At 43.7% G+C, this 14883-nt stretch overlaps 1 protein-coding gene across 1 annotated transcript in view; it reads right to left on the reverse strand.

Moving 5' to 3' along the window:
• LOC111153568 (FERM domain containing 3) overlaps window positions 1-14883 on the reverse strand; it is a 348258-nt gene that overhangs the window by 136141 nt on the left and 197234 nt on the right. The window contains exon 4 of the mRNA XM_022512676.1: window positions 1555-1633. Coding sequence (XP_022368384.1) covers window positions 1555-1633 — 79 coding nt within the window. The remainder of the gene's footprint in view (window positions 1-1554; window positions 1634-14883) is intronic.

Consider the following 14883-nt stretch of genomic DNA (forward strand, 5'->3'; position numbering starts at 1 on the left):
TACCTCAGCTAGTCAGTCAAATGCAGGGAAATGCTAGCAAATTCAATTGAGAAGAATTGGACCGGAGTTATTAACTAACACTTCATATTCCTCTACTTCCAAATGGGACTTTTCTCAACAACAAAAGAGCCATCCTTAACTTGTATCCTGACACATATCCAATTTTTATCCTCCAGACAACATTATAAAGAGAACATATGACAAAAGTGAGCCATTTTGACATCTGACTAAATAATGCCCAGCACTAGTATTTGATTTAATCTTTCTAATTACATTATCGGCACCCAGAGGGCAAGACAAACTTTTTTTTTTTTTTTGGTATTTCATGCAGCCCCTGCCACATATCACATGATCCCACTGACACGAAATCTCTAGAATCAGCAAAATAAATGAGCGGATGAGCGGCTTCCAGGGGCTGGGGGAGAGGAGAGTGAGTAGCAACTGCCGATGGATGAGTGCGGGGGTCCTCTTCAGTGACGAGAAAATGTTTCGGAATGAGATCCTGGTGATAGTCACCCAACAATGTGAATGTTCTTAACGACACTGAATTGTACACTTGGAAGTGGTGAAATTAGGTTCTGTGAATTCTACCTTAATATCTTTAAAACGCAGGTCAAGTTGCAAAATGCCCACCACCACTTATAATGTCCATTATTTTTGTGTGCCTCGTGTCCACCTGCCCCCATCCCCAAGCACAAAGCTCACTAATGGCTGTGTACAAACTAACAATAGAGAAGGGCACCATCTGCTCCCTCACAAGGTCACCTCGGTGCCACAGGGGTCAAGCTTTACTGGGGACTCATGAATAAGGAGAAAGCAAAATAGCCAATAAGCCAAAATGCATCCCCTTGCATCTCTGATGCATTCGGACCTACAATGATTATTTCGAGAGCTGATCGTGCACAGTGACTTTTGTCACCTAATCAGAGTCTCGTCAAGAACTAAGCACTATCGACTTCCTGGGACCCTTCTCAGCTGCACTGGCTGGGACTGTTCTCAAAAGCAAAACCCCAGGACAAGGACTGAATATGGCCCCAGCCCAGGAAGGTCAGAAGGGAGGAGAGCGGAGAATTGGAAAATTCCCAGTCAGCCTGAGAAGAGTTTACAAGTGGAGAGAAAACAGCCCCACGGATGGCCATTCTGCAAGAGGAATGCAGGGTGACAAACAGCTCATCCTATTCAGTGATTGTTTCCCTTCCAGAACAGCTCAGATCCAAAAGATTGTCCCTAGGGGCTGCACTAGCTATGAATTCACCCGGATCGTAAAGACAGTCGTCTTCTGTCTATTTTTAGCACTCCACTGTCAGATGTTTTCAGAGAATACCTCCTCCTTATAACCACCGCTTTTTTTGTGTGCAGTTAATTACACTCCCAATGACAACTGTTTGAAAAATCCCAAGACAATTAAGTGCAAGAGAAATATTCCAAGCCAAAACGCCAAACTGGGTGTCGGTTTCGTGGAGACGTGCTGCTCTAGACGGGAGGCGCGTCTAGCCTGGGAGGACTCTGGCTGGTTAAAGGTGTGGGTTAAACATACAAACAAATGGAAAATACCTTGTGAGCTCTTCTTTAATCTTCAAGGGTTCGTGTGGGTAGAATTTCACTCTAAAGCACATGGTGTATGGTGGATGAGCTGAAACATCATAAAAAAAAAAAAAAGGCATGAGAAAAGCAGCAAAAGACCAGGGACTCCAACACACAGGAAAGTCAGCCGTGAAGTTACAGCCTAGCCTTGGGGGCCTGGGGGCAGGGGAGAAAGGGATTTTTCTGGAGGAAGCAGATCTTACTATGCCCAAGGAAACAAAGCCACAGTGACAACTAAAGAAAATGCTTGACAGGACACCCAAAGCCAATGCGGGACACAGGCAACCTAGTCAGTTAGCACAACTTTCCACGTCACATTCCCGCCAGGTCATAGCTTCAAACAGCATTTTTTTCTCCCAATTCTTCCCACCCGTTTGTGACAGATAAATTGCCCGCTCTGCCACTCTGGTCTGGGCCCTAGTGAGATATTTTTCAGACTGTGAGGTGGAAAAATGTCACTGCACATGACTAGTTTTCCCAAAACAATGGTGCTTTTGAACTCAAATCGCAATTTTAAAAATGGAGTCAGCCATGCACAGCTCCTACTTTGTATATATTTTTAGCATTATCTGAGTATTATCTATGAGGCAGTCACTATGAAAACAAACACTTCTATAACTTCCTGATTTGTATGAATCAAGATGGCACTGTGCAGAATGAAGTCCCGATTGAGGTTCATGATTCTAGAATGTTCTAAGTGCATTAAATATCTGGTACTGAAGGACCACCTACGTGGATTCTATAGGACTTCTGATACCCTTAATTATAGAAAGTGCTGACTTACAATGTTGATCTAATAAATGCACACAAGCGTAGTAAGATGCATTCAAATTTCAATTAGCATATAAAAATGAACACCTTAAGGTGAAAGAAATATGATAGTTAGCATTATTATTTTATGGCTCTTAGACACTCGCTCATGTTTTGCCTTTGTTTCAGTACAGCTACTTGGGATCAACTCCAAGTCTACATCCAAATGCTTAAATGAAACAGCACCCTATACTTGCCCAAATCCTCTTTCATAGCAAGGAGGGGTTAAATCCCCAGCCATCTCTATAATGCCTGGGGCTATTCTGTATGTAGACAAATTCTTTATGTGGAAAGAACTATCAGCATTAAATATGAATGCATAATGAGTATAATTGAATATGGAAAACAGTTCTCGAAAATAATTTGAAAGAAAGCATCCAAATCACAGGAAAACACAAGCATCTTTCTGGCCATCTCAGCAGAGAAAAACCGATTATACACATACGCCCACACACGCAGATGTCAGAACTCTTTCCATTCAATGCCCTACTTCTCCACCAGGAACTAGCAAATTTTTTAACTGAGTTGGATGCTCCTAACCCACCCCTGTGTTCCCTAGATTTAAGGAAACATTTTTCTGGAGCACTAGAAGAAAATAAACACCATCTATACAGCAAAAAAAACCAAAGAAAAAATAGCAGTGATTCTCAAGTCATTCATCTTTCATGATATCTAGAATTTCAGTTTTGACTCAAAATATTTACTCTTTATACATTTTCTAGATTTCTTGTAATTTGTTTAGGTCATCACGTTTAAAGGATTAAACCTAATGTTTTTTTATTACAAAATCTCTGGATTGTTCTTAGTAGAAAGTTTAAGACTGTTTTTATAAGAGAAGAATAGAACAAAAAAATGGAAAAAACATAAAGAAAATTTTTTCTTCTTCTACTAGTCTTCAAAATTAGTACATGTTTAAGCACAATCAATGACGATGATTGATCAATAATAATAGACAAATGTTAAGAGTGGATGGACAGACAGATGGATAGATGGATGGACATATGATAGGTGGATAGACAGAGACACAGATGGGTAGGCAGACAGATGAATGGAAAAACCACCCTCTTTTACTTTTCTTCACTTTGTCTCTATTCCTGTCCCTCTGTCCCTTGGGTCCCCACCAAGCTTACCCCAAACTCTCCCACCACCATCAACAACTTCATCAATATTCTTCGACCTTTTTTGCCAAACTCACACAAATCCTTGCCAATATGATTACATATGTGAGGGATTTTTTTTTTTTTTACAATTGATTCTCACAAAATGAGATCACACTACATATGTTTCTCTTGCTTTTCTCACTTAACTCTCTATTCTGCTCATCCCTCAGGGACAATAGTCATAGATCTAACTCATTGTCGCTACTAACTGCATTGTAATTTATATTATGGATACAGCAGAATGTATTCTGTTCTTCTTTTAATTATCATTCAGATTGTTTCCACATTTCTGCAATACAATTTGATTTATAATGGCCTTGTGCACATGTCATTAAATATTTGTATTTTTTATTTTTATAATACAAACTTCCAATATTTGAATCTTGGGGTCAACAGGTATAGGCAAATGTTGTAAAGGGAGCTGAAAAATAATGGAGGGCGTGGGGGTCCCGTGAGCGGGACCGCCATTGCACAGGGAGCAGGGCCATGGAGAAGCTCAGCAGGAGAGGGAGGAGGGGTCCTGAGTGGCCAGGACAATGAGAAGCAGGGCTGACTGCACAGGTCCTAGCTGCCACCTCCCTCTGTTTCAACACCAGGCTGAAGTGGTTCATTGTCTGCTTCATGTGTGGCATTTCCTTCCTTATCCTTGGGACCGGACTGCTGTGGCTTCCTGGTGGCATGAAGATTTTTGCACCGTTGTATACACTTGGAAATCTTGCTGCGCTAGCCAGTACTTGCTGCACTAGCCAGTACGGGACCCATGAAGCAACTGAAGAAAATGTGTGAAGCAACAAGATCGCCTGCAACAATGATGATGCTTTTGCATTTCATATTTACCTTGTGCCCTGCTGTTTGATGGCACGAGAAGGGCCTGGCCTTATTATTCTGCATATTGCAGTTCTTGTCCATGACCTGGTAGAGCCGGTCATACATCCCATATGCGAGGATGCAGTAATTAAATGCGGTCTTCTCTTTTACATTGAAATCCAGAAACTCTTTGAAAAGAGCACTGGAAAGGCGACTTTCTGTTTTTGGTAAAGTATGCTTTTCCAGATGTAATCATCACTCCCCAAACTGACACGACAGGTTAAGACCATTTTGTGCACTGATGGGAACTACATGCTTGATTAAACTGTTAAGTAGTAAAACAAGATAAAAACTAAAGGGCGCTGAAATATAAAAGCCCACTGAAGGCAACCTGGGGAAAGAAGGATCACAGAAGATGGTCCCAAACTACAGGTGTCATCTGCTTGTCCTCTTGGTCAGCATATCTGCTTCCTGTGCCCTAGGCTGGCTACGAGAGGTATCTGAGCTCCTCGGCTACACGTCAGGACTCCCATTCTGCCTAAAGAATCAGGCGCTGAGACGGACAGCTCCCTGGGGCAGCCATCTTGGAAAATGCCTTACCCACCTTCTAACCACACATCTAAGCCCAGAGTTTCCAGAATGGTCTCGTGCTTCTCCCATATGCAAAGCCCTTCCATCACTTGAAGGAAGCTCTTAAACAGCACTTACAGTCCTTCTGAGTCTTTTCTATAATAATAAACGTCCTCCATCCCGTCAACTGCTCCTCACATGAAACAGTTTTGAGTGCCTTCATTCTGGGTATATTCTGGTCTCTGTCTCCTCAAGCCCAAGGGCCCAGGGGTTGCCACATCCACTCAGGTGAGGGAATCATTGTCAGCCTCAGTTTGGACATACTTGTTGCTCTCCCTCAAGAACTTCATCTCAGTGTGATTCACTCTGAGTTTATAATAAACCAACGCTCTTAACGCTTTTCATATATGCAGTTGCTAAGTTACATAGAAAGTCACATCTGACGTCTCTTTCCGTTTTTCTAGGGTGTGATCATGGGAGAAATTAATACACAGTATTAGGGGTAGACTCATCACTAGACCCATCATCAGAGAAGAGAGGAGAGGAGGCAGCAGAAAGAGAACTTAGAAAGAGGTACTTCAAGTCTGAAATCTTCTATCCATTTTCTTTTACTGTCATATATGCTCCTACTGTGTCTTTCTCTCATATTGACCCCATGTCACCAATACAAGAAGAATTAAAAGGAGCATATGATTTTGACATAGGGAACCACGTGCAGCACCAGGGGCTCATGCTGACAAGAAGCTTGACCTCATTGCCCAAGCCGGAAGAGGCCAATGTGGCAGTAGGCTCCTTCTTGAGAAACACTCTTAAGATTCTGGATGCAAAATTATATTACAAAGCAAATAGTAAAGCTAAGGAATGCTTCTTGACAGGGTTGGAACAGTCTGAAAAGATAAAATAATTTCCCCTCTAAAATGTTGATCTAGTTACGAATGACAAGAGGTATGAGGATATGGAGCATAGATCTCATTCAACATTTTATCCCCAGAGCTAATTATTGATAAAAGATGGACTCCGTCTAGCTGAATGAATGATTAACCCCAAGCCTTGAGGCAGATGTCAAAGAGAAAGGCCATGCCCTGCCATCCCATTCATCCCATCCAAACACTGGCCTAGAAGGTCCATAGTCTGAGTGATTACAGCAACTCCTAGGATTTAGATTCTGAAAACCCCTGGTCCTATATCTTCAATTTCTGCCCTTCAACATCTGGAACAAACCCAGGGACACTGGAATCTGTTAGAATTGCTATTTCTAGAGGGACTATTAATTAATTCAACAAATACTTATTGAGTACCTAGGCGATATTAGCTGTAAGTTTAGATGTACTAATAAAGGTAGCTATAAAAGATAAAAATTATGTCTTCATGGAAGACATATTCTAGTGGAATAAATAGGTATAAAATCAAAGTTAATAAATGAAATATACAGGACATTAGAAGGTCATAAATACTACAGTCAAGCATAAAGCAGAAAGGACTTAAGGGGTGAAAAAAAAAAAACACTGCACCTCTTTTTTCTTTTCTCCTCCCCACTATAACCAAATTCATGACAGTGAAGTATAGTTCACTTTACTACCTTCTAGAAAACCAAATGAGGGAAAAGTATAATTTAAAATTTTAAGTCATTAAACAAGAAGATAGGGAAAAAGTCACCCCCAAATGTGTTGGCACTGGTATGGGGTCAAAAGTCCAGCTTTGGAGCACTAGCCTGTGCCCATACGAACTGCATAACCGCTGAAAAAGCAAAACAGGTAACCAAAGGGTTAATGGGACTCTTCAGTACTATTGTAACTTTTTACCCAAATCTCCTTATTCTTGGAACACAGGCTGCAGCCATGTTTCCACAGATGACATTCCTAGATTCCATAATAACAAAACGTTGATTTAGTTGTTTTGCAGAGACTCAAGGTTTCACTAAGAGACTGGCCAGAACGGCTCAGGACCACAGGCCATCTCTCTGAGCACGTGCGGGAGTCCAATGGATGAACTTTTGAGACACAGAATGGCCTAAAACTCAACCCTCGGCTCATACTAAGGATGCCACTGACAACGTGGGCAGAAGGGCCACACAGGTGCAGAAAACAAGTACAACCCTCCCCCACATATTATCTCATTCTGAAGTCATAGAGCTCCTCTCCCCGACCCCCACATCCTTTTTTTCTTTGCCCTTAAGGATCCCAGAGTTTCTGCCTTTGAGGAGGCAGGTTGCAGTTTGCCCTCTTGTCTCCTTGCTCAGCTGCCTCTCGAATCAGCCCCCTCCTTGCTGCATATTCGATGTCCTCATGATAGGCTTTAGTGTGCACTGGGCAAGCGAACTTGGATTTAGATACAAAAGAAGCCTTCCCAGGGTCAGCCTGGCTGGGGCAGGCGGGAAATACCCTTGTGGAGATGAGCCCATCCCCTTCTCCAAGAGACTAGGACTGCCACTCCAATGTCAAGTCCTCTTGATCTTCAGCTCCTTAAGGAGTTTACTCTGGTCTGTCTGGTCTGGTCTGTGCCAACCATTTGGTGCACACTCAGTAGCTGGAAACATGATGGAGGAGATACCTGTGGAAAAGGATGCACCAGGCATGGGGCCCACGCCCTGCACTGGGACCCTACACCACAGTGTCATCGGGAATAGTCACTGTGTGTCTTTACTAGACTGGGCAGCATGGCCACCCCACGGTGGAAGACACTGTAGCCCATTTCTACCGTGGTGTTAAGGCTTCAGCATCAATGACAGGGACACATGGTGGGGGAGTGGCAACCCCAAACCCCCAGGGGGTGAGTCCCCAGATTTGGAAGGGGACTTCCAACAGTGACCTTGAACAAGTCACCTAAATTCTGTTTCCTGCTCTGGAAGAAAGGCCAGCACCAGGGGCCCGCATCTACCTTCCACCGGTATTTGGACAGGCTCTTGGCAGGTACACATGGCCTGAGTCTGAACTGTCGTTTCACTGGGATGTTTATCCTACTCATGCTGGAATAAGAGAAGGAGATGGAGGAGACTGAATTGAACTCAGCTGAGAAGCATTTACTCAGCCATGTAAGTGCTAAGAACAAGAATACCACTGAGGAGCAGGGGAGGGCAAAAAGAGCAAAAGTCCACTTTAAAAAGGCCTAGAGCATGTAACTATGCTGAGAACAGCAGGGCACCTCTCTTGCAGATGTCCATTACCTGCCACACGAGGGCTGGGGAGGCCAAGCCTCTCCACAGGGCAGCTCAGTGGCCCCCTTTTTGCATCAGCAGATCCTGGGGTATCATCGTTTCCGTAGCTGGTTAACACTGAGAACATAGGGGGAGGAACCGCCATTTACAAAGCAGAGACAGATTTTCTCATCTCCACTTTGAGATCTTGCCCAGAAATGGGGTTGGGGACATACAATGATCTGCTGGGCAGGGTCCTGGGTGAAAACAAAGAACACAACTTTCTATTTTTAACCAATGACCATCCTCAAATCTTCGGAAAATAAAAAACAAAAACAAATAGAGTGGTGCTTTTTTGCAGGTGGGGGAGGGTTTGAGAGAGAAACATCACTTAGCAGCCTTTCAGAAAAGGCAGTCTCCCTCTAATCATTGTATAGAGCTATAGGAAAACAAAAAACATAACTTCAGGGATAAACACGTAAACACATAGATCTTTATCATATACACTCGGGCTGACAGCTACAAAAAATCTCCCCAATGCTTTATATTTTATTTTTATTTTTTTAAGATTTTAGGGCACCTGGATGGCTCAGCTGATTTACCATCTGCCTTTGGCTCAGGTCATGATCATGATCCCAGGGTCCTAGGATCAATCCCCGTATCAGGCTTCCTGATCAGTGGGAAGCTTCTCCCTCCCCCTCTGTTGCTCCCCCAACCTGTGCTCTGTAAATAAAACAAAATCTTAAAAAAAAAAAAAAAAAAAGATTCTGTTTATTTGGCAGAGAGAGAGTGCATGCACGTGAGCAGGGTTGGAGGGGCAGAAGGACTATCTGAAGCTGTGAGCGCAGAACCCAACTCGGGGCCACGGGGCTTGATCCCCTAACCAGAGATCATGACCTGAGCCTTAACCAAGACAGAGGTTTAACCAACTTGGCGCCGCAGGCGCCCCTCCTTAAATGCCTTTAAACTGTGGTTGAAGCTTAGAGGTGGTGCCTCAAACAGACGTTAGGGCAACGTTTATACCTGGGCTACGGCTGTCCTGTGCCTCCCTCCTCTAGGAGTCCACTGGGGGGAAAATGATCCATTGTCAGATTTTTAAGACTCTGGAGAAACACGGGAAAGCGTCTGTTGGTGCCGGCAGGACCTCTAGCGCCCTGCAAATCTGAGCCTTGTTTTCCAAAGGGCCCCAAGCAGTCCATCAGGGTTCCTGGCCTCTTAAGCACGACTGATACCTTGTTTTATTCCTAACCAAATGAACAGTGTCCCTCCCGTGTCTTTCGGGGAGAGGGTGGGGGCTTCACGCTGAGACCCGAGGGACACACCCCACTTTGTTGTGCATGCGGCATATGCAGTGACATTCAGGTTTTTCATCCGTGTGGCTTCTTCCGAGGCGAAACCGCTCGGGAGCACAAACTCTCCGCACATGCGCAGAATGACACTTGAGTACCAAAAGGGCAGCGCATTACTCACTCATTCAACGAACTATAACTCTCCGGATAGGTTTAACGAGCCAGCCGGAGAACTGCTCTCTTAAGGACTGCTCTCTTTTGGTTGGAAATGATCATGATCATTCAACAACAACTGTTACTATCATCATCAACAAGAGTGATAATCCTGCCGTCACTCTTCTACTAAAAGGACAACCAGCAGCCTCCAAGATGCTACTGGCACTGTGTTGCCTCTACTTCCAAAGCAAAGAGGTTAGTTTTTTGTTTGTTTTTTCCCATTGTATTTAATTCATCTTCCGCCTCTTACAGTTCTCTGGGGTTGGAAGCATATACCAGGCTCGCCCACACACACACACACGCACTGAGATCTTCATAGGGAATCCTGGATCGCCCAGTTGCTGTCTCATGAACACTTGTTCTCGCAATCCTCTGGCTACCTGTGCTGTTCAGGAGAAGCTTTAATAAGGACTTCAAAGTCCGACATTTCTAACCTCAAGTTCAGCATCTGGACAAATTGCTATGGCCAAACTGAAGACTCCAAGCTTCCATTTCCTCCTCTGTAAAATGGGGATGATAATGGAATCGCCTAGAGCAGACAGTAAATGCTTTTGACTTTGCAGGCCTCAAGGTCTCCATCTCAACTACTAGACTTAGCTGGTATAGTATAAAAGCAAACACAGACAAGACAGAGACCAGTGGGCATGGCTGTGTTCCAACAGGACACTGGAATCTCAGGGCACCCAGGTGGCTCAGTGGGTTAAAGTCTCTGCCTTTGGCTCAGGTGTGATCCCAGGGTCTTGGGATCAAGCCCTGCATTGCGCTCTCTGCTTGGCAGGGAGCCTGCTTCCTCCTCTCTCTCTGCCTGCCTCTCTGCCTACTTGTGATCTTCGTCTGTCAAATAAATAAATAAAAATCTTTTTAAAAAAAAAGACACTGAAATCTCATTTCATATCATCTGCACACCTCACAAAGTCTTGTCTTTAGCTTTTTTTCTTCCTCCTATCCTTTTAAGACTAGGACACCTACTTCTAGCCTACAGGCCATACAAAAACAGAAGGCAGGCTGCTTTTGGTCCAGGGGCCATCGTTCACTGACCCCTGATAAAGAGCCCATGATGAGGATGAAATGAGTTAATGACATAAAACACCCAGCCGACTGCTTGAGACCTAAGTACTCAACCCACTGAAGTTGTTCCTATTCTGGAGGGCAAAGAAGAAACTTCCATGGATAAGGGAGAGCCCTTCGACTTGACCTAGCCCTACACAAGCAGACCTCAGAGATACTGTGGGTTCAGTTCTGGACCACCACAATAAAGCAAATATCTCAATAAAGCAAGTCATAATGAGTTTTTTTGGTTTCCCACTTTGCTTCCTGAGTGTACAGTAGTACGACCTGAGAATCTTAGCCAAAAAAAGATAAAGAAAAGAAAGTTAGCAAAAGTACATGACACCAAGGGCAGGAGATCCAGGTGCCTGCTTACTGTAGACGTTGTATAAATAACTACACCCTCGGGAGTCATGTTGGTAGGGGTGACTCAACTAGTAAAAATGGTAATTATCACAGCCAAAAATCAACTGCTTATGTAACTTCATCCCAAGACTTTATACTATAAAACTACATCCAAAAATGAGGCAATATAAAGCGTTTCCAACCAAACAGAAACATGAATAACACTACCCACTTGACCCAGGTTTGAATCACTTCCAGTGCTCATACACCAAGCATGGAATCTCTTGGCCCATCAGGGTTATCAGTCAGACATTTAGACCACCAACATGACCTATAGTTTTGAATCATGTGGTCCATCCTGAAACAATATGAGTGCTCCTGAAGGGAACCCCTGGAAGGACATACCCCCATGAAATACGGAAGATGCTCTTTTCCTTCTGCTTTCTCCAATATTCCCGTCACGTTCCTTCCAACAAGGAAGAGTGCTGGGTCCTCCCTGAAGTCCAAGAACCCACCACTGTACCCAATCAAAATGATATCATTTTGCCCACCTAGAACATCGGAATGTAACCCTATTTGGAAATAAGGTTTTTGCAGATGTGATTAACTTGAAGTCCTACTGCGTTAGGGTAAGCCCTAGAGCCTGTGATGGGTGTCTTTATAAGAGAAAGAGACAGACACTGAGAAACCCAGGGAGAAGGTGACGTGAAGATGAAAAGGGATCAGAATGACACAGCTATGGGCAAGGAAGGAACGCCAAGGACAGCCAGCAACCAAAGAGCTGGAAGCAGCAATGGATTCTCCCCTAGAGCCTTTGGTGGGGCGCACAGCCCTGCTGACACCTTGAGTTTGGACTTCTAGTCTCCACCATAACATAGCCACCAACCATAACATAAGGAAAAGGGTAAAAATGATAAATCGGTGGTTTATCAAATGTGCATGCCGTTTAGAATTGCATCCCATGAAGTTCAGGGGTTTTTTGTCATTACCCGTTGTTACCAACATTTTTTTTCCATATTGGGAAAAAAAAAAACACACACAAAAAAGAATGCAATAGGGAAACCATTTAGAGGCCTGAACTTCATGGACTTTCTGATACAAGTTCTAAACACAGAAATGTTCGATGAAACAGTTGTACCTAGAAGAAAAAGAGATGTCTTGCCAAACCTACAGAAAGCTATTGCTAGAATAACAGAAGCTGGCTTCCAAAGCTGGAAAGAAACAATAGAAGGAAGCAAACTCGGAAGAATGAAACCAGCCAAAACTAAAACCACAACAGTTGGGGACCTATCGTTACTTGATCTAAGCAATGGGCTTGGTCAGGTATGTGTTTGATTTGTTTTTAAAGAACATGGCGGTTAAACTTCTTTTACCTACTCCCTAAAAGGAGCATTTTGATTCTAGTCCACAAGCATTGATTGGGAACTGATTACATGCATAGCCCTGTCCTAAGCCATGGACCAGGGGAAGAAATTCTCCAAACTAAACACTGGAGATAGGATGAGACAAGTATATGAATGAGGCTAATGGGACAAGCTACCCTAAGAGGGCAGAGATGGGGTTACTATCACTGTGGGTGCTTGGAGAAGTAAAATGTTTAAAGCTTTACTATCAGAACCATATGATCAAGCCCCCCCAAAAAAGAACACATGCACAAGGCAAAGGAATGAGCCATAAAGCAAAAGCATGAAGGTAACTGAAAGAATAAACATAAATATTCAAAGTGGGAGATCTGAGTGGAGGCCACTTGGTGCAGTGAGCGGAGTAAGGTTCCCTGGAAATTTCTGCCCACCTAGAACATCGGAATGTAACCGCATTTGGAAATAAGGTCTTTACAGATGTGATTAACTTGAAGACCTACTGCGTTAGGGTGAGCCCTAAAGCCTAGGACTGGTGTTTTTATAAGAGAAGGAGACAGACACAGAGAAACCCAGGGAGAAGGTGATGTGAAGATGAAGAGGGATCAGAATGACACAGCTATGGGCAAGGAAGGAACGCCAAGGACAGCCAGCAACCAAAGAGCTAGAAGCAGCAATGGATTCTCCACTAGAGCCTTCGGGGGGAGCACGGCCCTGCTGACACCTTGAGTTCGGACTTCTGGTTTCCACAACTGGGAGAGAACAGATTTCTGCTGTTTAAGCCCCCAGCATGGGTAGTTCTCAGGCCGCCCCTGAGCAAACTAATCACTCAGCAACAAGAGTCCTTGGAAGAGCAAAAGCAGTGGAAGGCAGCATCCTGATTGGCCTCGAGAATGGGTATGGGACCCAGGGCTTTTCTCCTGCTGTTCCTTACACCAGAGCAAAAGCGAGGCTCCTGGTATGCTCTCCGCAGGCTATGGAAGAAGGTCTGTTCTCCATTGATGAAGTTATTCAGCAGCAAGGGGACTGCTCCTTAGATGAGCCTCAAGCGGGGCTGGAAAGCGAAGGAATGCCACCTAAACATGAAGCTTCACAGAGAGCACCACCAGAGACAAAAAGGACGAGCCACCTCTGGCTTCCAGGCGGAGCCACTGGAACTTTAGGGAGGGAGCCCGACAGACGCCAGCCAGCAACTTGACTCAGTGCGCTCCGCGGCTGAGTTGCACCTTGTATTATGCAGAAGCGGGCGGTCCTCTCCGCCCTGATTTGCATGCAGAAGCCGTCTTTAAACACCCCTGTCCCTTCAGGGTGCTTGGCAGCAGCAGTGTCTGATAAGTAGAGCAAGAAGGTGATCTTAACTACCCTGCTGGGCTAATCAGGTACCAGCCAGGACTGAGCAGAGAACCTCTCAGCAAGTGGGTCTTCTTTCATCTAGCTCTGTATTTTCATAGCCCGTTATTAATGCATAATGCACTTTGATTTCTCCCTTCCTCTCTTCCCTACCTTCCCTCTCCTTCTCTTTTTCAATTTTGACATAAAGCTTTTTTTTCCTAGGGCGCCTGGTTGGATCAGTTGGTTAAGCAACTACCTTCGGCACAGGTCATGATCCCAGGATGCTGGGATCAAGTCCGGAATCGGGCTCTCTGCTCAGCAGGGAGCCTGCTTCCCTTCCTCTCTCTCTGCCTGCCTCTCTGCCTACTTGTGATCTCTGTCAAATAAATAAATAAAATCTTTAAAAAAAAAACACATCTAAACTAATACTTCTGATGTACACTTTAAGTATCCTAGACACTTTCTCTGAATTCACCCCTTAGTCTCATAAATTCTGATGTTGAATATTGTTAAATCATTCTAAACTAACTCATGGAGCATATCGTTGCACAGTGCAAAATTAAAAGTCGAGAATCTCATATCTAAAGTAGGTTATCCTACATGGAAAAAAGTTAAAACTAATTAAGATAAATCCAAATGAGCAATGGCTGATAACTTCAGAGAGAATTTCAATTCCAATTCAACAGAAATGTAATCAAATCATTTAAATACAACTTTTATATTACCTTCCAGCTACTTTTCTAAGCACTTCAACAAAAATGCAAGAACTAAAAAGAATCCAAAGGTTAAATTATCATCCTTGCATTACCATTCTTCACTTATTACACCCAGCACAGACCGCCTGTCCTTAGCATGTGAACGGACACAGGCATTTTTAATTTAGAACGATATGGTCAAATTTCCCTCCCAAATGGCTTTACCAATTTACGTGCCACCCCCACCAGCGGTGTTGCTCTCATCCTCATTAACGGGATAGTATCAACATTAACCATTTTCTCAGTGTAATAAAAACACCTTGTTTTAATTTACGTTTTCCTTGTCACTAATGATATTGAGCATCTGTTTATGAGTTTACTGGACATTTAGTTTTATTCCTTCTATGGGTCTTTTCACATTTTTTATTGAGTTGTTTAGCCTTGGGTTTATACCATCACACTTTATACATTCTGCATATTTAATACTTGTTACATATTTGCCAAATGTTCTTCCATTATTTATGATGTTTGTATTTT

The sequence above is a fragment of the Enhydra lutris genome, unplaced genomic scaffold (genome assembly GCF_002288905.1).
Source record: "Enhydra lutris kenyoni isolate GAN:26980312 unplaced genomic scaffold, ASM228890v2 scaffoldscaffold33, whole genome shotgun sequence".
NCBI classification, from domain to species: Eukaryota; Metazoa; Chordata; class Mammalia; order Carnivora; family Mustelidae; genus Enhydra; species Enhydra lutris.